Genomic DNA, 13,940 nt, shown 5'->3' with positions numbered 1-13,940 from the left:
AGGCTTCTGTGGTGTTCTTTCCTGTTTCTCCCACCCTGTTCTTCCTTGCCACACACTACTTTGCTAGGGATGAAAAAGAGAAAATCGGTTTATGATTATCTTCAGTCTGGGTTAAGGTCTGAGAGATGAATGGATTTGGTGATGTCATCTCTGGGGGTTGATAACATGCAGCTGTGTCCCCCTGCACACCTAATTTGGATAAAAGATACTGCATCAGTAGGTATTAAGTTATACTTTCTATGGGTTATTGAAGTTAATATTTAGAATCCAGATTAGTTAAGCATTTTCCTTTTTAATAAAGAAATGTGCTTTCTTTCAGGTATTTTGTGGCTGCCAACTCACAGGGAGGGAGAAAAAAGATTCTGTTTCCTCCATCCTGTAAGCCTTCATCTTTGTTGATCTCTGTGCTGAGCCACTGAGGCATTGATAACTCATAAATTCTTTTTTTTTTAATTTTTAAAATTTTTTTTATTTTTGACAGAGTGGATAGAGAGAGAGACAGAGAGAAAGGTCTTCCTTTTGCCGTTGGTTCACCCTCCAATGGCCGCCGCGGTAGCGTGCTGCGGCTGGCGCACCACACTGTTCTGATGGCAGGAGCCAGGTGCTTCTCCTGGTCTCCCATGGGGTGCAGGGCCCAAGGACTTGGGCCATCCTCCACTGCACTCCCTGGCCACAGCAGAGAGCTGGCCTGGAAGAGGGGCAACCGGGACAGGATCGGTGCCCCGACCGGGACTAGAACCCGGTGTGCCGGCGCCGCAAGGTGGAGGATTAGCCTAGTGAGCCGCGGCGCCGGCGATAACTCATAAATTCTTAATTCCCCATCAGTAGACACTGTAGCCTCCTCCCATCTTAGCTCCCTTGGTAGAAGAACAAGAACAGGTGCACTGATTGAGAGTAAACGGGAAGAAAGTTGGCCAAGATGGTGCCGGGCCATTCTCTCTAGATGGCTGGAATCCCCTGATGGCACAGCCATGGATCGTTCTCACCTTGGGGAGTTGTACTTCCAGAATGTTCTGAGAGAACAAGAATTTTTACTTTGAATATTCTTTCATGTTTAATCTCCCCAGCAGAATTCTTAGAAATAATTTTCTGGGAGTGATAGCTGGGGAGTAGTATGAGAACATATTATCTTAGACAGTGTGCGTTCATCATTCAAAAAGTGCACAGGAAAAAAATTTTTCAGTTGAAGAAAATATTTTCATTCATTGATTTCCCTTCCCCCAAGGGACTTTATGTCTCTAATAGAACTTGAACTTCGTGAGGCATTTTCACATGGAGTGCCTCATTTGATGCATACTCTGGGACTGTCAGAGTAAGCGCGAGATTATGGGAACCTGGACCACAAGGTCAGCCTGCAGGGAACCAGCAGATGTGGATTTAGAAGCAGCTCCTGTGTCGCCTGGCCCTGTGTCCCAGGGCTTTCGAATGCAGAGACTTCTGGGGTGTGTGCCCCTCTGCAACTGCTTCTCTGCGGGTCATCAGCAACGAGAAACAAGGAAACATTGCTCACCCCCAGCGCACACGTCCTTTCTGAGGATGCTTCCCGGTGATAGCATGGCATCTTGTAAATGCAAGAGGGAATGTCGTTTATAGCTTAGCACTTCCCAATATTCAGATTTAGATTCTTCTTAAAAAATAAAATTCTCTTTAATTCCATTTTGTACAAGCTTAAAAAAAAGATTTATTTGAAAGTCAGAGTGACTTGGGGCAGGGTAGAGGTTAGAGTAGGAGAGTAAGCTTCTAACCACTCACTGGTTCACTCTCCAAATGGCTGCAAAGGCTAAGGCTGGGCCACGGTGAAGCCGGGAGCCTTTAACTTCACTTGAGTCTCCCGTCTGGGTGGCAGGGTTGCAAGTACTTGTGCTCTCTTTTGTTGCTTTCCCAGGTCCATTGTCAGGGAGCTGGAGAGAAAGCAGGGCAGCTGAGCCAGCAGTCCACTGTGGGATTCTAGTGTCACCTTAACCCACTGCACCGCAATGCCAGCCCTGAGGTTTAGATTATTAATGAAGCTCTGTGCTTTGCTTCCTTTTGAACATCTAAAAACATAATTTGGGGGCAGATGTTGTACAACTGGCGAAACCGCTGCTTGGGATGTCTGCATCCTATATTGGAGTGCCCAGTCCTGCCTCCACTTCCAATCCAGCTACCTACTAATGTGCACTGGGAAGCAGCAGGTGGTAGTTCATGTACCTGGGCCCCTACCATTCATGAGGGAGTCCTGCATGGAGTTCCTGGCTCCTGGCTTCAGTCTGGCTAAGCCTCTGCTGTTCAGGGTATTTGGGAAGTGAATCAGCAGGAGAAAGATATTCTCATTCTCTCATTCTCTCTCTCTCTCTCTCTCTCTCTCTCTCTCTCTCTCTCTCTCTCTCGTTGCTTTTCCTTTCAAATAAATTAAAATACATAAGTAAACTTTAAAAATAATAAAAATTCAGTTTGAACACAGGAGATTCTTTAACATAGTTGCACCATGATTTCAATGCAACAATATATAGATATGCACTGGCTGTTAGTCCAACAAGTTGGTGGTTAACTTCTTGGAACAGGGTTGGTTTGGCAAGAGGAAGGCTTGGATTTAGATATTCACATGGAGGATGAAAGAAGCTAGGAGAAAATATGCCTAGACAGTTGTGCTGTAGAAAAATCTGGCTTATTTTTCCTGAGAAATCCATATTTCAGGTTTTAGGACTCGTCGTCTTCTTACCCACAGTTAACTTCTATCTCAAGCCAAGCAGTTTAAAAAAAACAATTTACACATTTGAAAGGTAGAGAGAGAGAGAGAGTGAATTAGAGATAAATAGATCTTTCATCTGCTGGTTTACTCCCCAGATGGCCACAATACCCAGGGCTGGGGCAGGCCAAACTAGGAGCCTGGAACTCTATCCAGGTCTCCCACATGGGTGTCAGGGACCTAAGGCACTTTGGCCATCTTCTCTTGCTTTCCCAGGCAAATCAGGAGGGAGATGGGTTGGAAGCGAAGCAGCCAGGGTTTGCACTGGCTCTCCAATGTAAGATGTTGTTGTCACAAGCAGTGGCTTAACCCTCTATGCCACAACACTGACCCTTCAAGCCAAGTTTTATTGCTGCAAAACCAAGGTGAAGTTGTGGTAGGAAGACCACCTTTGGAGTTCAGTGGTGGTACATTCTGCAGCTCCATCTCCAGGGAGCCGTAGAGCCACTGAGTTGTAATCTGGCATGGTCGAAGCATGAGCTTGTGTTGTGTCCAGGCCAGGTGCTCTTTATTTTTATTTATTAGTTTTTTTTTTTTAAATGTAGAGTTATGGAGAAAGAAAGAGGGAGAGAGCTCTTTCATCCACTGGTTCACTTCCTAGATGGCCACAATGACTGGGGCTGAGCCAGGCGGAATCCAGGAGCCAGGAGCTTCTAGGTCTCCCATGTGGGTGCAGGGGCCCAAAGACTTGGGCCATCTTCCACTGCCTTCCCAGGTGCATTAACAGGAAGCTGGATTTGAAGCAGTCCAACTCACTGCACCACAACACCAGCCCCAAGGCCAGTTGCTTTTGAGCTCAGGGCCTTCCAGGTGGTTTTTCTTTGGAGCTTTGTTTTTGCATCAGATCCTGGTGTTTGTTACATTCCCTCCCTTAAAGCTCAGAGAAATCCAGACCGTGATACTGGCTGCGAAGTCATCCCGGCTGTCCTTTCTTACAGATTCCTGCCTCCCGCGGGGGTCCTGGGGGTTTTCAGCTCCAGGGCAAAGGAGATCCTGCCATGCCCAGTCCCACAGTCTGTGGGAGTTTGTCCCTCGCTGCAGCTGACAGCATTGCAGAATTCCCTAGGGGACAATAACAGAAACCCTTATTAGCCAATGGTGCTGTTGGAACAAAATCTCCTCACTGCGCTGTCTTGGTCCCAGGCTATAATGTTACCCCTTAATTCCCTCTGCATCTTTACCACTTTTATTACAGCTGAACACACGCTCCTCATTACTGCCCTGGGTGATATGGGGAATCAGAGCACTGGAAATTATATGGAATAGGTACCAGATGTTTGTGTCAACTTGGTATGCATCACTCTGTAGAATGTTCGAGAATCACGTGCATTAATGGGAAAATGACTTACTAGAACTTCCTCCAAACAACCGCCGCCTCCCCCATCCCCCACCCCAACCAATGTTTTATACCCTGTGTTACATGAGGTGCCGTAGTCATCATGCCTTTGGGGATAGATTAAATTTAGAGTGTGTGCAGCAAACGCATCTGTTCTCAAATACTTCGCCTGCATCCTGTCAAGTCCCGGGGCTGGCCCGCAGCCAGTGGGGAGGTGGGGGTCCTGTCACTGAGGCCGGGAGGCCGGGCTGCAGGCACGGGACCTGATGAATTTAGACATTGATGTTGCAGCTGGACCTTAGACTGTTTCCCATGCGTCCCCGAAAGCATGTGTCCGTGACTGAGACCCAGAGGACGTTTGGGAAAACGAAGAAGGTGCTTGCGCATCCTCCTGAGTTCTGAGACGCCTCATCCGTCCATCAGAGGTTCCAAGTGTGGGCGGCACAGCTTGTGGGATTTCACTGTGGCAGACGTTAATTCGTGTTTATGTTCGGCCCGCAGTCCCTCTGCCCAGTGCTGAGGGGCAGGACCGGAAAGTCCAAAGCCAGCGTGTGTGGGGCTTTGTCACAAGAACAGCCTGCGCCTGCAGTCTCAGAGCCCCAGGTTCGAATCTCCTGCTGCCACTTCCTGGTGTTGTGTGACCTTGGGCAAATCCCTTCCCCTCCCAGAGCCCCTGGGTCCACCGCTCTGAGGTACAGATTTTGCATGTGGCCTTCACAGTCCAGTTACCAGGATTGGAATTGGCGTGGGCAGAGCACGTAGCCCCAAGCAGATGCAAGAGTAGTGTGTCCATGAAGCCTTAACCCCTGGCTTGTCATGCAAGGGGGGGGTGCCCAGGGTACCTCTGGAGGTGGCCCTGCTGCTGAGCCCTCCCTGTGTGGGTGGTGGGAGCCCCGCCTTGGCAAGGAGGCTGGGGTGGAGGTGGCTTTGGTGGGATGGCTCTGGTCTGGCCCCCTGGTGAGCTTCTCACCACGATGCTGTGCTCTGGTCCGGCGGGTTTTTGTTGATAAGGCAGCATCTTGTGGGTAGAAAGGGGCCGTGTCTGTCCTGGTGGCTGCCAGTGTGTCCCTAGCAGGATCCTAGGCCAGAGTCTGGCTGCAGATCAGGAGAGAGGAAGACGGGTCAAATACCACACGCACACACACAGTTAAGGTTCTGGCTGCACATTTGTCAAGTAGTCATTGGAGAATAGTTGGCCCAAGTCAGACTTGGAGACCATGGAAGAGCTGCTGGGTGCCCAGAATAAACAGAAGCATCCAGAATGGGAGGTGCCAGCCAGGGCTGTGTCTAGAGGTGATGGCTCCTGGCAGTGGGAATGATGATGCTTGTTCTTTTTGTTTTAAATATTTATTTACTCTTTTGAAAGGCAGAGTTACAGAGAGGCTGAGGCGGGTGGGGGGGCGGAGAGAAGAAGGAGGGACAGAGGTCTTCCATCAGCTGGTTCACTCCCCAGGTGGCCACAACAGCCAGAGCTGCACTGATCCAAAGCCAGGAGCCAGGAGCTTCCTCCAGGTTTCCCACGAAGATGCAGGGGCCCAAGGACTTGGGCTATCCTCCACTGCTTTCCCAGGCCCTAGTTGAGAGCTGGATCAGAAGTGCAGCAGCCGGGACTAGAACCAGCACCCATATGGGATGCTGGTGCTGCAGGCGGCAGCTTTACATGATACGCCACAATGCCGGCCTGGATGCTTGTTCTACCCACTTTGCAGAGGATTTTGAGGCTTCAACTGAGGCATTTGCAGTGCGCCCTTTAATGATGAAGTGCAGTGAGAGGGTAACGGGTGTGTAAGCGTGAGCGCTGTGTTTGCTGCCCGAGTCTTTTTCCTTAGCACATATGCCCTGCTGTTTAGGATCCTTGCTCTCATTGCTTGACTGTGGGAAAGAGGTTGTGTGGAAGGGAAGGGAGTGAGTTCCCAGCCCCAGCTGCAGAGGCTGGGTCAGCCTGGAAGCCCCCCACCCCCCACCTCCGGTGACTGCAGAGCCCCGGGGTCGCCATGCACATGGGGAGCACAGGTTCCCAAGCATCTCTCCCTGGCTGCCCAGGGGCACCATGTGCACAGGGAGTAGATGGGTTAGATGGGCTTCGGAGCATGTTTCCCTGCTGAGATGCAGAGGCCCCTTGTCACCCCGGGCCTGTGTGACAGAGCCTGTGGCGTGGACAAGCTGTTCCCAAGTGAACCCTTTCCACGTGAGCCAGGTGCAGCATCGCATGGGTGGATCGCACTAGAAGCCACTACGCCCCAGGGAGAAGGATGGGGGCAGGGGTGTGACCAGGGGACCTGGACAGGCAGGCCTGGGACTGGATGGCCAGAGGTGACAGGATGAGCTCGCCAGCGTGCTGTGCCCCCGGGAAATGGGTGCTGTCACGCCGGCTGAGGAGGAGGGCCTTGCCAGAGGCTGTCTGGGGGAGAGAGCGCAAGAGCAGGTTTGGGTTTCCTGGGGTGGTTGTGTGGGAGAGCCCTGCCTGGGACTTGATTCTCAGCAACTAAAATGAGCCCTTATTTCCTGTTGGCTTTTTCTCTGGCGTAAAAAGGGACTGAAAGGGAGACCTGTGCAGGATGGACGGTGTCCTGAGGGCTTGAGAACCGGTGCGCACAGGTCACTCACGGTCCTCTTGCCTGTCCTGAGTAGTCACCGAGGGCCTGCTGTGTGCACCACGCACTGTGCCAGGCTGGATGCCGCTGCTCTGTGGTTTGTGCGGTTGTGGGGAATACACAGACATGAAACAGGTAGTTCCACAGGCAGTCACACACGGGTCATCATAAGAGGTGCCGTGAAGAGAAATAGAGTCCCGTGGAAGTGGGAAAACAAATCTAATGTGAGAGAGGTAAAGCTGGCTTCCTTAGCAGACCTGAGGGATGTGTAGGAGTTACATCTCACAAGGCAGGGCAGGGAACAAACAAAAAGGTACGGAAGTTTTCATGGAGGCAATGCTGTGTATGTGGAGGCTCCTGGGAAGAAGGTTGGTGCTTATAAAGAAATAAAAGAAGTATGTTAATTAGGATAGCTTAAGCTGCAGGTGTCAGAAAATTGAAAATGACACTGGCTTGAAGGGAGAAAAGTTTGAGCGTTTCATATAAAAAGCAGCCCAGAGCTGATCCAGGGGCACCAGGTTAACCAATTTCTCAGGCAGCTTCTGACTGCTTTGTCCTTTCAGCATATGCTTCCATCTCCTAGCCAAAGATAGCTGCTCTAGCACCATGCATCACTTCTGTATTCCAATCAGCAGGAAGGAGGAAAGGGCAGAAGAACACATCTCTTTCACTTCATAAGGAAACCTCCTGGAAGGTGTTGATAGCACCTCTGGTTATATGTCATTAGCTAGAATTTGTGTTGCCGTACCTAGTGGGGCAAGTGGGGCTGGGGAAAGTTAGGATGGCTGAGTGCCTGGCTAACAGGTGGGGAAAAAAGCAGAATAATTGATACTGAGAGACAACCTTAGCCAGAGTGGCTACAATGTGTTGAGCAGGTGGCAGAGTCGGGAGAGATGAAGCCAGGCTCAGAGGCATGGCCTGGTCGTGAAGGACCTTGTGAGTCACGGAGAGGGTTTTGGCCTTCATCAGGAGGGCGGGGAGAGGCCAGGAAGTCTTTTTCAGCAGAGCAAGGCATGCTCAGACTTGTGATTTGTAACAGGCTGATCTGGCCACTCTGTAAATAACGTTCTGGTAGGGACAAGCATTTGGAGTGTCTTGGGGGAGACAGGCAGTGATGCCAGCAGAGATGGAGAGAGGGGGCCTCTGTTGGAGGAGCAGAGCGAGCAGGTGGCATCGGGATACTCCCAGGTATCTGCGAGGTGCACTGAGGTGGAGGCCAGACCCACCGCAGTGGGACAGAACAAGGCGGTGTGGCGTATGGGGTGGGGCTGGGGGAGAGGCTGAGAAGCTGGAGGTTGCAAAAGGAGGTCTGTGCTGGCTCCACGGTGGGTTTGGGAGGCTCTGGTTAAACCCCGCAGGTGCCTGGGGAGGTCTCTGGAGAGACCATAGAGAGCGCCAAGGAAGCCCAGAGGGGACGTTGTACCTGGAAATCAGGGGTACACCAGCTATCAGGAAATGGGCGTCTCTCAAAGATGCTGGAAGGCAAGCTTCGGAAAATTCTGTGGCCTCTTTCTTTTCTTTCTTCCTTTTTTTTTTTTTTTTTTTTTAAGGTTTAAAAGCAAGATTTATTAGAGTCAGAGACCTCCATGTGGCCTCTTTCTTGTGGTGCCCCCTCTCCTCCCACTCCTGCATTGCACCTGCTCTCCCAGGAGGTGACCGCTCCGCTGCATATGGTTACAGGTTAAATTATACCGTGAGGGGTCTGCGTGGTGGTGCAGCGGGGTAAGCCACATCTCCCACGAATGCTGGTTCAAGTCCCATCCGCTTTGCTTCCCATCCAGCTCCCTGCTGATGTGCCTGGGAAAGCAACAGCAGATGGCTTAAGTGCTTGGGGCCCTGCCACTCACCTGGGAGACCTGGATGGGTTTTCCTGGCTCCTGGCTTTGGCTAGGCCCTGGCCTAGCTATTGCAGCCACTTGGGGGTTGAACCAGTGGATGGAAGATATCTTGCGCTCTCTCTCTCTGTAAATTTGCCTTTCAAAATATAAAATTTTACTTAAGAAAAATCATACCTCTTAGCTGGGCCAGGTCCACACAGGATTGCTTTTGTCCTTTGTCTTGAGTTGCATTTTTGCACTGAGATGTGCTGTACCCTTGGCTCACTTCTCCAGCGATTTCTTTATGAGAAACTCCTGCTGTGGAGCCCGTGGCTCCGAAGAGAAGTACTTTTGAGACCCCCTGAAAGCTTGCACTATTTGCCCTCTCCCAGGAGTGTGAGTGGTTTCTGGAGTCCTCTCTGGCCTTATTTGTCTATAGGCATCCCTTCCCTGTCAACATTTTTTTTTTTTTAATGAAAAATTTCAACATACAGAGATGTTGAAATCCCTATAGAGTGAGCATCCAGATCCCACGCTGAACATTTTGCTGTCGTTGTTCTATCTGATATCTACCATCTATCAATCCATCGCATTTCCTGGCTGCATTTCCAAGTAAATGGTGAACCTCAGTACTCTCTGTGCCTCCTTCCAGGGCTGTCTTTGGAGGCTCCCAGCGAGTGTGGATGTGGGAGAGGGTGCTGACCCTGCATCTCAGGGTCTTGCCTCGTGGTGAAAGAGAGCCATCGAGGAAGGTTGGGGTCTGCAGCCCCCGGGGCACTGGGGCCTACCTGGGAGCAGGGCAGTTGCCCCAGTGCACTGAGCTTGTGTTTTTCTTTTAAGTGAGGCGGAGTCCAGCTCTGTGTGCTGTGCTGCGGGGTGTGCAGTAGCTGGCATTGCCTAGCGCAGAGCGTAAGCTTAATACATGGATACACAACAGTTTCTTGTATTGTTTTCACTAGAACAGACTGACACTGTGTGCTGAACTGTTGGAGGTAATATTTCTTTTCTTTTTATTTTAAATATTTATTTATTTGAAAGGCAGAGTTACAGAGAGGCAAAGGGAGAGAGAGAGAGAGAGAGAGGGAGGGAGGGAGGGAGGAGGGGGAGAAGGTCTTCCATCCTCTGGTTCACTCCCTAAATGGTCGCAAAAAGCTGAAGCTGAGCTGATCTGAAGCCAGGAGCCAGGAGCTTCTTCCAGGTCTCCCACGTGGGTGCAGGGGCCTAAGTACTTGGGCCATCTTCTACTGCTTTCCCAGTCCATAGCAGAGAGCTGGATCAGAAGTGCAGCAGCCCGGACTCGAACCAGTCCCATATGGGATGCTGGTGCTGCAGGTGGTGGCTTTACCCACTACACCATATCTCTGGCCCTGGAGGTACCATTTCTCACAGACCCTCAGGACTGGGTGGTGGATAATTTCTGATTCGTCTTTTTGGTAAACATATTGTTTATTCACATGTTGTACCTTTCTTTTTCCATTCTTCAAACTTGGGGCAGGGAAATGTTAACAAGAATCATCAAAGACCAAATACTACCCCAGGGTGTCAGATGGTCAGGAATGTTGCATGCTGAGCGTGGGTCTCTGGATGAGAGTGTGTCCCACCCGGTGCTTTTTCTCTTCTCTGGCCTTGAACTGCCTTGTGCAGCCGTAGCCAGCTGCTGCCTGTCTACGACACTCTAGTAGGACAGGGACCACCACAGGGGTGGGAAACACCTGGCCTCAGGACCCACGCTTCCCTGCTCTGGCCCCTCCCCTCCCTCGTTGGGAGACCTGGATCTCTGATTTGTTTCCTCAGGTTTTTGTTGGTGCCCCAGGGCCTAGATGATTGGCAGCACGGCCCTGGCAGGGAGACCCCCGTGGGTGAAGGTAACACGCTAGGGAAGGAAGTCGGGCGCATCGCAGGCCTTTTTGTAGACGTGTGTTAGCTGGAACTACAGCCCACTGAGAGCTTTACACACACGTGCGGAAATGGAACTGCAAAGCATTTGTGTTTGTGCATAAGCTGTGATGACTGCAGAATTCACAGCAGAAAGTCCTGAAACACATTCAGAAGGATTTCCCAGGGTGCATGGCTATCGCTACTCTGTGTCCTCAGAATGGAGCAGGAGACTTTCTCTGGGGCTCTTAGGGAACCCAGAGCTGCAGGGTGAGGGAGGGAGAGCAGCAGGGGCACCCCTGCTCAGCCATGGCCCTGCGCCCGGGGCCTCTGGGGCTGCCCACTCAGGGCCTTTCACCATCGCCGCCGTGAGCTCCTCCTCCAGCAGCCCCGTGCTTTCTCCGAAAGTGGCTGGGCATGACCCAGCAATAAAGTGGCTGGCAGTGATTATTTGAGAAAGCACATTCCTCATTTCAGAGCAGATAGCTATTATCAGCCTAGATAATTTCTCTGAGTCCCGGAATAGATTTGGCCCACCAGGCAGGGTGTCCACGTGTGACACGGTGGTGGGGAGCCGGCTTGCTGGCCCTGACCCACGTGCCGTTAGACCACGGCTGCAAGCCAGAGGGTACTCCCGTTATTCAGAAGTCAGGCAGAACTGGCTGGCAGGCATCCAGGACTTTTCTGTGGGTCTCAGGTTGGGGGCGTGCACGTGGAAGTCCCAGTCTCCTCAGCTCCTGAGTGAAGGGGACGGTAGCACCGGGCTCACAGAGGAGTGGAGGACCACATGTCCCTGTCCTCCTTCCTCTTGGTTGCATCTATCCATGCAAGGTGAAGTGAGGTGGAAGTGTATGGGTCGCATCTCCTGTCACTGTAGCAATCTCCTTTTTCAGGTTAGATATCCCTTATCTGAGACCAGGTATGTTTCGGATTTCAGAGTTTACAAGTTTGGGGATATTTGACATTCTGGGATATTAGATTTTACAGTTTAGCTTCCCTAATTTGAAGATACAAAATCCAAAATCCTCCAGAATCCAAAATATTTTGAGCCTCCTCTTAGTGCTCAAAACATGTGTGATGTCTGGGCCAGCACCAGGACGCAGCAGGTTAGGCTGCTGCTTGCGATGCTGCCAGCATCCCACAACTGGGTGCCGTGGGAATCCTGGCTGCTCTGCTTCTGATCCAGCTTCCTGTTAATGTGTCTTAAAAAGTGCTTAATTTATTCATTTAGCAAATTTTAAAAAATTATTTATTTTCCTTTATTTGAAAGGCAGAGAGACAGAGACAGAGATCACTCCCCAGATGCCTGAAGCCGGGAGCTGGGAACTCAGTCCAGGTCTCCCGTATGGGTGGCAGGACCCAATTATGTGAGCCATCACCTGCTATATCTCAGGGTACAGATGAGCAGGAAGCTGGATTAGAAGCGGAGGTGGGACTTGAACCCAGGCACTCTGATATGGGATGCACCGACGTGATGCTTAAACCACCTGTGCCAAACCTCCTCCTCTTAACAGATGACTTTTGAGCGTCGCTATATGCCAGGCACTAAGATGAGCAACCTGCAGTCCCCGAAGGGGGTCACATTCTACTGGCAGAGATGGATGTACACGCCGGGGGTCACTGCGTGGTAGATCAGACCGTGGAGAAGGGCAGGGGAGCCATGGAGGGATCCAGAAGGAACACGTCCCGCAGCTTGGGGTGTTGTGCAGGTGGAGTCAGAGTGCAAGAGGAATTTGGGTAAAGGAAACAAGCTTGCATAAAGACACAGAGCCGAGAAACATTGTGGCATCTTGGGAGACCCTTATGCCGGTTAGTGCTGCTGCAGTGTGGAGGGTTGAGGCTGGAGGGGCAGGAAGGGGCCCGGTTCAGTCAGTGGCCTGCAGAGATGGGGGTGGGCAGGTATTCACACTAGGAACAACCAATCAGTTGAGCACCCCTGGGAGAGGCAGCTGACTTGGCGAGCTGGAGGGCAGAGCTCCTGGTGGGAGGAACTGTAATTGTCTAAGGACAGAGGTGATAGGGCTGCAGGGAGGAGCGGGGTGGGGATGGGGGATTTAGAACCGAAGGCTTGGGGATTGGAGGAAGGGAGGATGAGGAGGCAGGGGTCAAGTGTGACAGGGTTCCACCTCTTCTGTGTGGGGCTCTGCTCATGGCCCGGCTCTTTCTGGAAGCCTTTTCTGATCTTTGGTCCAAACTTTGCTGTACAACTCTGGCCCCGGTTGCTTCTACCCATTACATTGGCTGAGTATTATTCTCAAGCGTGTTTTGCTTCCCTTGCTACCGGGAAGCTCATAAAAGGTAAGGATTGTATTTGATCTGTATTTTGGGTATAATTTTAGGTATTTGATTTGATTTATGACTACATAGTATTATTGGGACTTAGCAATTAGTTTTTTTAAGGATTTATTTACTTGAAAGGCAGAGTAAGAAAGAGGAAGAGACAGAGAAAGAGATCTTCCATTTGCTGGTTTACTCCCCAAATGGCTGTCAGAGCCAGGGCTCAGCCAGGCTGAAGCCAGGAGCCTGGAATTTCATCGTGGTCTCCCATGTGGGTGGCAGAGACCCAAGAACTTGGATAATCTTTTGCTGCCTTTCTGGGCATATTAGCAGGGAGCTAGTTTGGAAGTGGAGCAGCTGAGATTTGAACTGGCACCCATTTGGGATGCCGGCATTGCAGATGGCATCTTAAACAGTTGTGTCACAGTGCCAGCCTTGACTTTAAGTAGTTTATTCTATTTATCTCTGATTTTTCTCCCAAGAGGGGAGGTTGAAGTGAACATGACTGTCAAATGGAAGATGTTCTTCATCCAGAGAAATATGGGGGAACTTCAGAAAGTTCATGGAAAATTAGATTAAAAGACAGGTGGGTTTATTTTGGTATTAAAACATAAAAGTAAAAAATAAACCCATGGATAGTTTTTTTTTTCATAACATGCATTTTCCATCAACTTTCTGAAGTATCCTTTTAGATTTGTGACCTGTGGAGCCAAAAGGAATTCAAAGAGTCAGATACACCAAAATCATCCAAAAGACATTTAAGGGTACTGCGTTTGCCGTTTAGTTCTGGAAACCATGGCTCAGGAACAACTCCTCTGCTGGGCTGGCCGTCGCCAACCTGCACAGCCTCCTTGGGGCAGGACCGGCTGCTGTTTCTGTGTGGTTCACGTCTGTGCTTCCCCCCCGCAGGTCCAGAGCCCGGCACGCGGTGTGAGCTGTCACCTGTCAATGCCTCGCATCCTGTCCAGGCGTTGATGGAGAGCTTCACCGTCCTGTCAGGCTGCGCCAGCAGAGGCACGACCGCGCTACCGCAGGAGGTGCACGTCCTCAACCTGCGCGCCGCGGATCAGGGGCCGGGCCAGCCGCAGAGAGAGGTAGGCGCGGGTGTTAGCCGTCGGCCCAGTGCCCCCTGGGTGTGCACGGATGATTTGCAGAGCAAAGAGTCCTTCTGGGGTTGGGAAAGGCTGCTCGCATAGGAACACAGGAGCAGGTGTAAAGTCATGGATTGTTCTCTGGATTGTTTAACCTCGGGGCTTCTCTCTTTAGCAATGACTTAGAAATATCATATTAAAAAATTGTTTTTATTAACTTTG

The 13,940-nt window shown here is 50.9% G+C and overlaps 1 protein-coding gene across 1 annotated transcript in view; it reads left to right on the top strand.

Moving 5' to 3' along the window:
* TGFBR3 (transforming growth factor beta receptor 3) overlaps window positions 1-13,940 on the top strand; it is a 213,319-nt gene that overhangs the window by 77,622 nt on the left and 121,757 nt on the right. The window contains exon 3 of the mRNA XM_062191725.1: window positions 13,537-13,721. Within this exon, the coding sequence (XP_062047709.1) occupies window positions 13,537-13,721 (185 nt within the window). The remainder of the gene's footprint in view (window positions 1-13,536; window positions 13,722-13,940) is intronic.

The sequence above is a fragment of the Lepus europaeus genome, chromosome 5, assembly GCF_033115175.1.
Source record: "Lepus europaeus isolate LE1 chromosome 5, mLepTim1.pri, whole genome shotgun sequence".
In the NCBI taxonomy this organism is placed as follows: domain Eukaryota; kingdom Metazoa; phylum Chordata; class Mammalia; order Lagomorpha; family Leporidae; genus Lepus; species Lepus europaeus.
This window is presented reverse-complemented; position numbering and strand designations above follow the sequence as displayed.